Source organism: Phocoena phocoena, chromosome 6 (genome assembly GCF_963924675.1).
Source record: "Phocoena phocoena chromosome 6, mPhoPho1.1, whole genome shotgun sequence".
Lineage (NCBI taxonomy): Eukaryota > Metazoa > Chordata > Mammalia > Artiodactyla > Phocoenidae > Phocoena > Phocoena phocoena.
The window spans coordinates 64255949-64269138 of NC_089224.1; the positions used below are offsets into that span (position 1 = coordinate 64255949).

Consider the following 13190-nt stretch of genomic DNA (forward strand, 5'->3'; position numbering starts at 1 on the left):
CATGGCCGCTGAGCCTGCGTGTCCGGAGCCTGTGCTCTGGCAACACGAGGGGCCACAACAGTGAGAGGCCCGTGTACCGCGATAAAAATTAAAAAGAAAGATTCCTGTCTTATTAGGTGTGCACAAGACAATGGTAAAAGGCTAGGGGGAAAAAAGTCATAAAAATCCAGAAGCATTCTGCTCTTATATTGTTTAACAAGGATCTTTAAGCTCTCACTCTGCTTTACAGAAACCCAAACTGAACATCCTGGACATTGCATATGGGTAGACATTGCATATGGTTTATACAAGAAAGACAGTGCTGAATCGTGATCAGCCAACCCTAAATCACAGACAAGGCTGTGGCTCTACACAAAATGAATGACAAATAAGTGCACATGTATATATTGTAAAGGAAAATGTTTACATTATGTCTAATTTTGAGCAGTTTTGTAGCTTGAGACATTTTCTCCATCAGTGCCATTACAATGAACTTGAAGACTTCTGCTACACATGGAACCAGAAAAAAGAAAGAGGTCTTCCCTGTATCAACATTTAGATAAGGAAACTGAATGAAGATAAGAGCCTTGTGCAATGTCACAGGAGGATGCTGGGACTAGAAGACAACTGGTCTCCTGTCTGACTGGCATGGTGCCCTCTTCCAGCTCAACACAGACTCCTTGGGGCTGCTCACTTGCTGTTCCTGCCTCTGACGATGAACAAGAGAACGTTGCCTGAATCACATGTAAGCTTTTAAATATATAAAAATCTAATAAAAAATATTGTAAACTTTGATATTTCATGTAAATTTAACATATAAAGACACAGTAAGTATTATAATTGTGTACATATATTTATGTTAAAGATATAACTTTAAAGTAGAAAATACATAAAGTGTGCTATAAAACATGTAGCTGCCTAAATGGGATTCCCTGGCACCACGAGAGTGAGAGGATAACCAGCATAAATAATATTTCAAAGGCATCCCTTTTTAGATTTGCACCTGAGTCTGCCATGAAGGAGCATGAAGGAGGTTTGTGTGTCATCCTGGGAGGTGACCCAGGCCCACTCCCTCAGTGGTGGCCTCTGTCCAGAGCCCATTCCCTCCAGTGCCTTTACCTCCTCCTTCTGGATGACGCTGATCCTGGTCTTGATGTAGGGGAAGGCGTGCATGGTGGTCAGGACAGTGTTCCGCCGGTACTGCTCGTGCAGTTCTCCCCGAGGTCGGCCCTCCAGGGTGAAGGGGGTGGTGTACATAAACCTCCGCAGATTGAAATTCTTCTCAAAGTAGGTTAGCCTGTCTTTCATCTCATACTCATCAAAGTAGGGCTCCACAAAAGTGATCTGTATGTAGGCCTGAGGGGGGAAAGGTAAGGGATGAGCTGGTCTGAAAACTTCCACCCAGGATGCACTGGGGGGCACGCGGAACACAGAGGGGCAGCACCACCCCTCTGTGCTCACAAAAGCCATGGAAGCTGAAAGCATCAGGCGAGACATCAGCCATCGGCCATCCTTCCTCTCCACCCTAGGGATATGAGAGACAGAACTGGAAGAAGGGACGGGAGTGCGCCCGTGTGAAGTCAGGTCCACAAGCTGCCCCTCCTAGCAGAGCTGCTGATCCAACTGAAACTTGGTATGAGAGTTTGCAAACGGCTATTCAGAAGAAGCAAAGCTTTCCTTTTCAGAACAGCTATGACCACTGCAGGTTTATTAGAATGGCCAAACTAAAGCAACTGACAACACCAAGGGCTGAGAAGGATGGGGAGCAGCTGGAGTGTTCACACACTGACGGCGGGAATGCACGGTGGTACAGCCACCTTAGGAAACAGGTCGCAGTTTCTTATAGAGTTAAATTATACTGACCGTATGACCCAGCAATCCCACTCTGGTGCACGTGCCCAATAGACATGAAAACTAAACCCTGTACACAGATGTCTACAGCAGCATTATTCAAAATAGACAAAAAATAGGAACAACCCAAATGCCCCTCAAGTGCGGAATGGATAAACAAACGGTGGTACATCCTTACAGCAGAATACTACTCAGCAGTAAAAAGGAATGAACCACTACGAGATGGATGAATCGTAAATGCATTGTGCTAAGTGAAAGAAGCCGGACTCAAAAGGCCCTACGATTCCACTGACTTACTGTATCATTCCATTTATGTGGCATTCTGGAAAAAGCAAAACTACAAAGACAGACTACAGATTAGTGACCGTCAGGGGCTGAAAACAGAGGGAGGGAATGCCTACAAAGAGGCATGGGGAAATATTTTGCGGTGATGGAACTCTTCTATGTCTGATTTTGGTGGTGGCTCCGTGTGCTTGTCAAAACTCATAGAAAGAAACACCAAAAAAGTGAATTTTACTGCATGTATTTCATTTAAAAAATGTACACACATACACACGAACCCACACAAACATACTATGAAGAAGAGCACTTATTTAAAAAGGCCTTGGGCTTCCCTGGTGGCACAGTGGTTGAGGGTCCACCTGCCAATGCAGGGGACACGGGTTCAAGCCCTGGTCCGGGAAGATCCCACATGCCGCGGAGTGGCTGGGCCCGAGCGCCACACCTGCTGGGCCTGTGCTCTAGAACCCGTGAGCCATGGCTGCTGAGCCCATGTGCCACAACTCCGGGAGCCGGTGAGCCTGGAGCCTGTGCTCTGCAAGGGTGGAAGGCACCGCGGTGAGAGGCCTGTGCACCGCAGCGGGGAGTGGCCCCTGCTTGCCGCAAGTAGAGAAAGCCCACGCACAGCAACGAGGACCCAACTCAGCCAAAAATAAATAAATTTATTTTTTAAAAAAATACCAATGACTATAGTCACTGCAATACCCACCCACTGAAATGGATGGATGAGGTCACTGATCTCAGACCATAAATCACTATTGAGCGTGATGAAATCTGGTTGTAATTCTGGCTGCAGATTCTCATTTAAAACTCTCACAACCAACTTTGGGCGTTTTAACAGAGGGGAAAAGAGCACCGTGTCAGGGATGTCACTGGTAACTCTACGTGGCATGTGCTGTGCACAGGTCACCGTGGGCACACAGCCAATCCTGTCTTTCAAAGATGTCAAACATTTCTGTGTGAAGCTTAGCTCAGCTACTTACCACAGTTATTGCTTCCAGGCTAGATTAGGGAGTGTATCTGAAGTGAGTGAGTCCTTTGAAATGTGTAGAAAAACAAACTCTTAGATTTGGACACTTCTCCCTACTTGCATCATCTTCATAATATCCTGGAGGACAGAACTGAGAGAAGAGTTTGAACTCTTCATCTTATAGGCCTGCCAGATGATGACTGCTCCTCTGTCCCTCAGCCCTTAAAAATACCTTGAACTTGCATTATTTCCAGCAGCTTAGAAAGCTCTCTCATGTGCATATCTGTCTGTGAGCTGGGCTGAGCGGGTAGGCATCACCCTGTGGTATAATAAAGAATGTATCTGGGGCTTCCCTGGTGGCGCAGTGGTTGAGAGTCCGCCTGCCGATGCAAGGGACACGGGTTCGTGCCCCGGTCCAGGAAGATCCCACATGCCACGGAGTGGCTGGGCCCGTGAGCCATTGCCTCTGAGCCTGCGCGTCTGGAGCCTGTGCTCCGCAGCGGAAGAGGCCACAAGAGTGAGAGGTCCCTGTACCACAAAAAAAAAAAAAAAGTATCTGGTCTTTGTTCTTCTTTCCTGGCACAGAGCTTCCAAAACCCTTGGAATTTTCTGAGTGATAGAAGTGTCTTTGTTATTCTCATGAGGTAATTCTTGGTGGGTCCCTAGATGGCTTCAGGATGGTGGCTGGTCATCGAAAAGAATGAACTTCTGATTAGAGATCTGAGACTCTGGGCCAGCCTGACTGCTGGGGTAGGAGGGGGCTGGAGATTGAGTTCAGTAATGTAGTTGATGATTTAATCAATCATGCCTATGTAATGAGACCCCAATAAAAACCCTGGACACCAAGGCTTGGTAGACCTTCCTGGTTGGTGAACACACTGACATACCAGGAGGGTGACATGCCTGGATTCCACAAGGAGAGGGCATAGAAACTCTGGGATACATCCCAGATCTTGCCCTATGTGTATCCTTTATCATGAAACTATAATCATCAGTGTAGCCCTTTTCTGAGTTCTGGGAGGCATTCTAGTGGTTTATCTACTGAGAGGTGCTATGGGAACCCACAAATTTTTATTTGTCTGGTCAGAAGTGCAAGCGGCCTGGGGTCCCACTTGAGGCTGGTGTCTGAAGTTAGGGCAATCTCCTGCAGGATGAGCCTGTAACTGGTGGAGTCTGACCCTAACTCTGGGTGGTGAGCATCAGAATTGTATTGCAGTACACCCAACTGGGGGTGAGACAGAATACACCCTCACTTGAAAAGTGAGGAAACTGAAGTCCAAGCCCTTTTCATCATTCCTCCAACAGCACAAGGACCCTGCACTTGACTGAAAAGAAGGCCTCCACCAAATGCTGTCAGTGAGAATTTTGTATCTTTTCAACATATTTTAAATTGAGGATTCAAGGTTTTAATAGAAGGGCAATAAAGAGAAGTGATTAAAAGTGCAGGTTTGGGATTTCCCTGGTGGCGCAGTGGTTAAGAATCCACCTGCCAATGCAGGGGACACAGGTTCCAGCCCTGCTCCAGGAAGATCCCGCATGCCGCAGAGCAACTAAGCCCGTAGGCCACAACTGCCTGTGCTCTAGAGCCTGCGAGCCACAACTACTGAAGCCTGCGCCTAGAGCCTGTGCTCCACAACAAGAAAAGCCTCCACAATGAGAAGCCCGCGCACTGCAATGAAGAGTAGCCCCCGCTCACTGCAACTAGAGAAAGCCCACACGCAGCAATGAAGACCCAACACAGCCAAAAATAAATAAATTAAATAAATTATTTTTTAAAAAGAATCTTCTTTAAAAAAAAAGTGCAGGTTTGAGGATGACAGACCCTGAGTTTGAATACTGGTTCTGACACTTGCATGATCTTGGACAGTTGCTTACCCTTTCTTTTCTCATCTGTAAAGTAGGAATAACAACACTTATTGCAAAGGGCTTTAGGAGGATGAAATGAAATGATGTACGTAAAGGATCTAATGTAGTGTCAGGCACACAGATGATCTTTAATAACTGGTAGCTCCTATTATGATCCCTGCCTTTGAGTATTGTTTCTTTAAGACCTAACCAAATAGTAGTTAAACCGTAGACAAAAAATATTTGGCTGCACTGAAATGACTTGAAGAGTCCAGACAGAGGAGGTCATGTCATGTTTTTGGGTGTAGAACAAAGGGAATCAGAGCCTGATGGTTGTTTTTTGCAATCTTCCCATACCTTGTTAGGGTCCAACTTGGTTTTGTCCACAGGAGCAGAGTCTTTTATCACTTCCACAAATTCTGCACCAAAACATTGACTGTAAAATCCCTAGGCAAGAGAAACCAACAGATTATAAAGGTTATTTTAATATATTGCAACTCTTTGTCTCTCAGAAGTGGAATACGTTTGGAACAAGTGTAAGGGAGAATATGCTCTTTGATTACTGAAAGTCCCTCTGAGCTAATGAGGCAAGTTCAGCATTTCCTGAGACAAAAATAGAAACATAAGGAAGTCCATCATTGCAAACTGATATATGCTTCCCTATAAACTGTATGCTTGACATCTAATTCAACCAACATCATCATATTTCCTAAAGATGCTCCAGGGGCATGGAACTATTTATTTCTTGCCTTTTGTACTCTAGGGTTTTGGAGGTCACCAGGCTTCCCATAATGGGACAAACCACAGCACACAGGAAGATAAAATATATGCTTCTAGTACTAAACTGGGGAAACATATTAGGGAACCAAGTGGCCTGGGGTCAATTGCTAATTCCTCTCATGAGCTGAACAACTTTGGGCAAGTCACCCAACCACTCTGAGCCATGGCTTCTTTGGGTCAAGTAAGGATTAAAGTCTCTTGTCTCATTTGGCATGGATGGAGCAATCTGACAATGAAAGTGTTTTAAGTTTGACAGCCACGAAAGGGCATAAATTCAAAGTAATAGCAAGAAAGCAAAGAAGTGAATCTCTGGTTGTTGTCAGCAGTTCAGGGGACCCCAGTTATTCAGTCTGAGATGGTTTTGTTTTGAGGGCACCCCTTGACTTTCCTCCTGAGCTCTTAGTGCTTGGCCCTTTCAACGTCTGCTTCTTTTTTTCTCACTTTTCTCTATGCTGTTTCTCCTTTTCTCCAGCCTTTCCTCCAAGAACATGCTGCTTTCTTCTGCTATGTTACGGATCAAATATAAACAGCAGGTTGGATTGGGGCTGCCAGCCCATGTAATGGGACACTGACTCTGATTATCCAAAGAGGGGTGCTGCTTGGTCAGCAGGGAGAGTTCATTTGTTCCAGGTCACAGCGGGCCTCTAGTCAAGCATCTCCGTGTCAGAAGTGGGAAGTGTTGTCTGGTGACACCAGAAGGATGACCACAGCATTTTCTAGGGGTAATTTGATAATCTGGCCCAATGACTTCAAAGTCAAGATGATAAACTTCAAGCTGAACAACTATTACTAAAATTTGGAAAGGTTTATAAGAAAGCACATGATATTGATTGAATGTGGATGCTCCTGAAAATAAATATTCACCATATACACTTACAAAGTTTGAAAAGTATGTACAGAATCTTAGGGGAAAGCTATCCTTATCTTGCTTTACCTCATGATCTCACCTAATGTCTTGATACTATACAAGCAATGGGGGAAACTTTATATATGGATCAATGAGGAATCCATGACTCTTGGTTTGGTTGTAATGACCCACTCTAACCTGTTTGTGTAAAGCATACAATGTCAATCACCCGGAATCACTTGTCTTACCTCTAGTCTATGAGAAATCTCAGGAAGCTTGGTAATTGCAGGCTCTTTGTAAACGAATTCCTTCTCATCCAAGTCCCCAAATCTGGATCCATAGAAACCAACTCGAAAGTAGGTTCCAAACATTCTCTTATGACCCTGATGAACAAAATAAGAAAACCTCTCCTTAGTTATGTAATTCATGAGGATCCATTGAGATGAGAGGGCAGGAGTCTTCTGTTGTTGGGTTATAAAGCATTCTATTCCTGTGGCTAATACAAACAGAATTCACTCCTTTAAAAAGTTTTTTTAATGTTTATGGAATAAACTTGGGAAATAATGGCAAAAAAAAAAAAAATCCCATGAAAGATTTCTAGGACTTCTCTTAAGTGAATTTAAGATTTTCACATTCCTGGTTGTAAAGTAATTCAAGCTGCCTACTTTCACGGTTTGAATCATGGTCCTCTGTCTATTCTCAGCCCTCTTCCGTTTGATAGGAGAGAGCTACAGTAATGATGTCCTTAAGGTAAATCACTCCCTAGAGAGGAAGGAGGGCTAAGCATCTCTGAGACAGGGTCACCTGCCGCCATATTATAGGGCCTGTTAGCCAGGATGCCCCCGCTACCTTGCTAATGATGCTGTCAAAGGCCTTCTGCAGCTTTTCGTGGGTGGAGGTCAGCTTCCGGAAGTCTCGATGAGCTTCCAGGATGGGGATGACCAGCTTGTAGACCTCATTGACCGTCTCGTACAGCCCTCCCTTGCAAAGAGGAGAAAAAAATCAAAGAGAATTTAATCCACTGGAAACTTAAAAGAGCAACCAGAGTGCATTAGGCATTGGAGAATGGATTTATTAGGGGCACCACAATATTTTATAGAGCAGGAATAAAGTCTGAGCATCTCTGGGATGGCTGTAGCATTCAAACTGAACTAGACACACTAAATGGTCCTATTTGATAATGTTAAGTTGGAAAAGGGGTTTCCTGGGGAAAAAAAATAGGACAGGAGACTGGCAGCAGGAACTAAGAACAATTCAGGAAGGCAGCTTTAGCATATTTAAATGTCACCAGGGGTCCTCCTGTAGCCAGATGTTCATTGCATTCCTGAAAAGAGTTAGGGGTCTAACTACCTGGTTTTCTAGAATTCCGGGAAAAACAAGAGTATCTTGGACTTTATGTGAATTCTGAAAGGGAAAGCTGGAAAAAGAGAAGACAGTCAAAATAATAATTAAAATACATAGATTGTAGGATGGAAACTTGGGAATGAAAAGTAGAGAAGAAAGAAAAATATCAAGATGAAAACAAAACTGGATCAGCTAAACAGAGTGAAGTATTAAATATTTGCTTGGCTTAAAATTTGAGGGAGGGCTTCTCTGGTGGCGCAGTGATTGAGAGCCCGCCTGCCAATGCAGGGGACGTGGGTTCAAGCCCTGGTCCAGGAAGATCCCACATGCCGTGGAGCGGCTGGGCCCGTGAGCCATGGCCGCTGAGCCTACGAGCCACAACTTCTGAGCCCGTGAGCCACAACTACCGAAGCCCGCGTGCCTAGAGCCCATGCTCCACAACAAGAGAAGCCACAGCGGTGAGAAGCCCGTGCACCACAATGAAGAGTAGCCCCCACTTGCTGCAACTAGAGAAAGCCCGCGAGCAGCAACGGAGACCCAGTGCAGCCAAAAATAAATAAATAAAATAAATTTATTTTTAAAAAAAATTTGAGGGAGTAGGGAAACTATGAAAATGAACAACATACTTTCTTCCCTGCCCTGAATCTCAATGACTTAATCTATATATTTTTAATCTCTATGTATTTTTCTCTTAGTAGGAGTGTTTAGACCCAGATTAGGTTAATGCGGGGAGTCTCCATGGCTTCCACCCTCACATTTCTCTGGGCTGTCCCTGGTCTGTGCCGATCCTGAGGATTACTCAGCTGTCAGCTGAGTCCCTCTCTCAAAGAGGGAAAATAAGAGAGTGAGAACATGCCTCGTGATTTATTGTGTAACCCTGGGCAAGCCATTTCCCTCTGTGTGGCTTAGTTTCCACCTCTGTTAAACGGAAATAATACTGTGAAACTGCTGTGCAGCCAATGAGCATGCAGTGAAAACCAGAATACTGCAGTGATGAAGGGCCTTCCCGCCTCCCCGAGAGCTGAGGCAATCTACATACGTCAAAGTCCTCCAGCCCCTCCCCGGCCCTGCACGCTCCTGCACGTGGTGTCATCGTGAAGTGGGACTGGCTGGACGTTAAGACCGGCACTCAGGGCACCGACGCCAGAGTTCAGGCTGACTGTGGAAGCCCGGACAGCTGTGTGCACTGACCGTGCTGAAGAGCTCGGCCGCCTGCTCCAGGAGGCCCACCAGGCCGCTCTCGGTGAAGTACCGGCCGGAGCACACCCCGTCCTCGTCCGGCGACAGGGTGTCATCAGAGACCGCAGACTCCTCCAGCACGTTGGAAGAAATATTCTGAAAGAGATCACAGTATGAGCCAGGAGAACAGGGGAATCTGACAACAAAGGCACCACAGGAATCGACTCACACGGAGGAGGAAGCCGTGGCTCCAAGGTCCTCACCATCCCTGATCATACAAGGTCTGCAATTCCACCCAGAAAAGCCTTTGGCTGCCACTCATTTTGAAAGAATGCACAGAACAACTGGCCTTCGAAACTCAAGATTTTCTTTTCTTTTTAACTATTGGGAGATACAGAAAGGAAACTTACCTCAGTGTAACAATAGTTGAGTTGCTTTAGAGAAAGGACCCTAAGGGACGTCCAGCAGGGGTCGTGGTTTTTAAAAGCCAAAGGCCAACAAACAGTTAACTAGACTCTTTGTTTCACCAGCTGAGTGACCCTCTGAAGTACTTGCTATGACTGACGTGGCTTTTAGGTGAACGGCCGTAATATCATATGACAATTGCAGATGAGAAGGTCTTCTTTATGGCAATGTAGCAGTTACTATTTTTTTTCTCCCCCCCCCAAACATTTCGCTCCTTTCTACACACTTTTCTTTTACATAAACCATAGAGTTTAGAGTCTCATAGAGAATGCAGTGATCAGGGCCAGGATTAGGGTGAACGAGGTGAAAACAAAATTTAGGGAACACTCACTCTCAGGGTCCTGTAAGTCGTGACCCTGAACTTGCTTGGCCCCAAGAGTGAGTGCTTCCTTACATTCTGCACTTCATGTGCCTCACTCACCTCACCCCAGTTCTGGCTCTGGCAGTGACTCTCATACTTTTGACAGGTCAAGAATCATTTTCTTCAACCTGTCTCATGGATATAGAAGAAGTGCATATGGAACATAAAAGAAACTGGAAACCTTTGTAGCTTAGGACTTGTATACAGGTAGCACATTTGCCATTCCTTTTATGCCTACACTCATGGCAGACAGAACTAATTAATTATAGTACTCGTTTCCCTGAAGCTTGGATATGGTCTCAGCATGGTACCCCATTCAGCCACTACCAACTGACCAGAGTTGGCTAGTGAAGTAAAATCTGTCTGCCTCTCGCCGGCCTGGCTCGCAAGATCAAGTGACTCATCCTTAGCAGTCAAGGAAGAGAGAGTTTTACAGTCCTGTACCTTCATATCCAAAATTATAAGGTAGTTTTAGGAATAGAGGAGGCCTTCAGAACCTTTCGTGGCCAGCCTTTCTTTCAAACCTGGTCTTTCTATTATGATGTTTCTGAATTGGAAATGGTAAAAGGTCCAAGAGATTCAGTTGAAAGAATCTAATAACCCAAGAAACGAATACTATTAGTATTGTATATGCAATTTTCCACATGTAGAGGAATATATTTGCAGTTATGCAGCCTTATAAGCTGTCATCAGAGGGAAAAGATTCCAGGCAGACTTTCCTGGCTTCAGAATTAGGGAGGTGAAAGTAACAGCAGTTATGTGAGAATGTATCCATATCTACATTTGTGGAATAAATATTGTACTCTGGGGCATAGAATTTCAACGATCTCAGTTCCTTGGAATTCTGCGGCCTCAGAGTTATTTTCCTTGCACAGATTCATTTATCTCCAGTTTATAATTCTTTTCAAAAAATTCAATTTTACTGGAGCAGAACAAGGTTGAAAACTAAAGCACACAGCATTTAAGAAATCAACACCAGACATCTGTAGTTAATGCTGCCCAGAATTCCTTCATCCTTCTATAAAGTATAGCCTCCTGAGAAACCATCCATAACTCCATGTGTGGACCTCAACTCTGGCTCTGGCTCAGCCAATCACAGCATTCCATGTCTCTGGCCACTATGATTGGTTCAGAGATGAGCATATGACCCCATCAGAACCAATAAGATGCACTGAGACTGTCTCTGCAACTGCTACAACTGAGGCATTTCTCTATTCTCCTGGACTTGCACCTGGGAAGATGTAAACATAAATATCTCTCAATGAGTGTGGGAAGCCTATGAAGAATGAAGGTGACATAACAGAAAGCAGAGACAGGAAGTGATGATGACACTGAGGTCTGATGACATTGTTTGGACCCCTAGGTCCAGTTTGGCAGGTGCTACTCCAGACTCATCTCTCTCATGCAAGCTGATAAATTCCATTTTTACCTTAGGTCCGTCTGGGTTAGGTATTCTGTCACTTGCAAGCACACATTTCCAGAAAGATTTGGTATGTCTCATTTGAGAGAAAAGAGAATTGGCTCATAAGTGTCAGTGTAATTTGGCTTCTCTTCTGTAGCTGAGATCACCTAACTCACCATGTTCTGTGTATTCTGAAGACCTCATTCTTCACAGTTCCTTCTGCTTCCCCCTCCCGTTCCTCGTCTTCCTGAGCGTTCCATGACCCACAGGCTGAGTCACGTGCTAAACACTCACAGCGTCTTGTACCTCTTTATTACAGCATTTATCATAATTGAAATTGAATAAGAAACGGAAGAATTAGCTGTATGATGCCACTCTCCCTGTCTGGAATGTAAAGTTCATGAGGACAGAATAAGTGCTCAATAAATATCACCTAAAAGAATGAATATGTGGATAAAGGTCTATGAAAAAATAGAGCTACATGCTCCCGTGTAGGGACAATGTGGAGTTTTTCTGTTGTTTCTAGAAGAACTATTCTACTCACCTTGGCATGACTTACTATAGGCAAATTAAAAAGAATTTATAAGCAATAGTAATGAAACAAGACAAGAGGTTGATATAATTCCACATTAAGTGTTAAACCCAGAGATTTCTGGTAATTGAAAGAGTAGCACTTATAATATTTATCCTTGCTAATATCGTACGGCCAAAATAAATTTTACAAAAAAGCAAATATGTCTAAAATTGATTTTTATACCTTTCTTCACTTTTATGTGATTCAAAATCAGATATGATTTTTTATGCTTTTGGGATAAGAATTAAATTTTTGGCTTTATAATGAACATTCCTGAATTGAGAATAAAATTCGTTTGCTGAGAATAAAATGATAGAATAAATACTATTGTTACTGAAGACCATAAGAAAGGAGGAATTAGTAGTATGAGGCAATACCCAGATTTCCTGGTGAACAGTATTCAGGAAGTCAGAAGCTCCTGGCTCTAGCAGCAAGAGTTTTTGTGTCTTACTCTATAAGCCTGGGAAAGCTACTTTGAACTGTCCTCTCTTTCTGGTTCACACAGCATCACAAAATTGTGTTGAAGAGCAACAATGAGAACAGAGCCTCTTATAAAAATCAGTCATGAAAATTCAAACAAGAATAATCCAAACACTTGTAAATGACTCTGTGAGTCTGGCTTGAAAAGGGCTCTCTTACTGTACTATATTGTTACAGGTTTCAGGGATTGTCATTTCTACAGATTATGCCTCTAAAAGTACTCGTAAAATTTTTTGTTTCCTCTAAAGACTGTTTTAAACTACTCAGCCAAAACAGTCCAAGTGGCCACTGAGCATCCCAGCCTGAACCAACTTTCAGGCCTAGCAGACAATTTCCTTCTGCTAACTATGGGTAATATTCAACTTATCCTAAGACAGTATTGATTCAGCCCTTTTTTTCCCTTCCCAGGTCAATTTGGTTCTTTCTTTCTTTTTTTTAAAATAAATTTATTTATTTTATTTATTTGTTTTTGGCTGCGTTGGGTCTTCATTGCTGCGTGCGGGCTTTCTCTAGTTGTAGCGAGGGGGCTACCCTTTGTTGAAGTGTGCTTCTAATTGTGGTGGCTTCTCTTGTTGCGGAGCACGGGCTTTAGGTGCGCGGGCTTCAGCAGTTGTGGCTCGCGGGCTCGAGAATGCAGGCTCAGTAGTTGTGGCGCACGGGCTCAGTTGCTCTGTGGCATGATCTTCCCGGACCAGGGCTCGAACCCGTGCCCCCTGCATTGGCAGGTGGATTCTTAACCACTGCGCCACCAGGGAAGTCCCAATTTGGTTCTTCCTTGATTTTACATTAGCGAGGAGGATACTACAGAGTTAGGGAGTGTAATAAAAGGAATGG

The 13190-nt window shown here is 44.1% G+C and overlaps 1 protein-coding gene across 2 annotated transcripts in view; it reads right to left on the bottom strand.

Annotated features, from left to right (window-relative positions):
- The window catches only part of DOCK8 (dedicator of cytokinesis 8), a 222625-nt gene that overhangs the window by 13660 nt on the left and 195775 nt on the right, over positions 1 to 13190 (bottom strand). For both annotated transcript variants that reach the window (XM_065878473.1, XM_065878474.1), the window contains 5 exons: positions 9087 to 9230; positions 7401 to 7532; positions 6800 to 6934; positions 5282 to 5371; positions 1099 to 1335 (listed from right to left, as the gene is read on the bottom strand). In XM_065878473.1, the coding sequence (XP_065734545.1) occupies positions 1099 to 1335; positions 5282 to 5371; positions 6800 to 6934; positions 7401 to 7532; positions 9087 to 9230 (738 nt within the window). The remainder of the gene's footprint in view (positions 1 to 1098; positions 1336 to 5281; positions 5372 to 6799; positions 6935 to 7400; positions 7533 to 9086; positions 9231 to 13190) is intronic.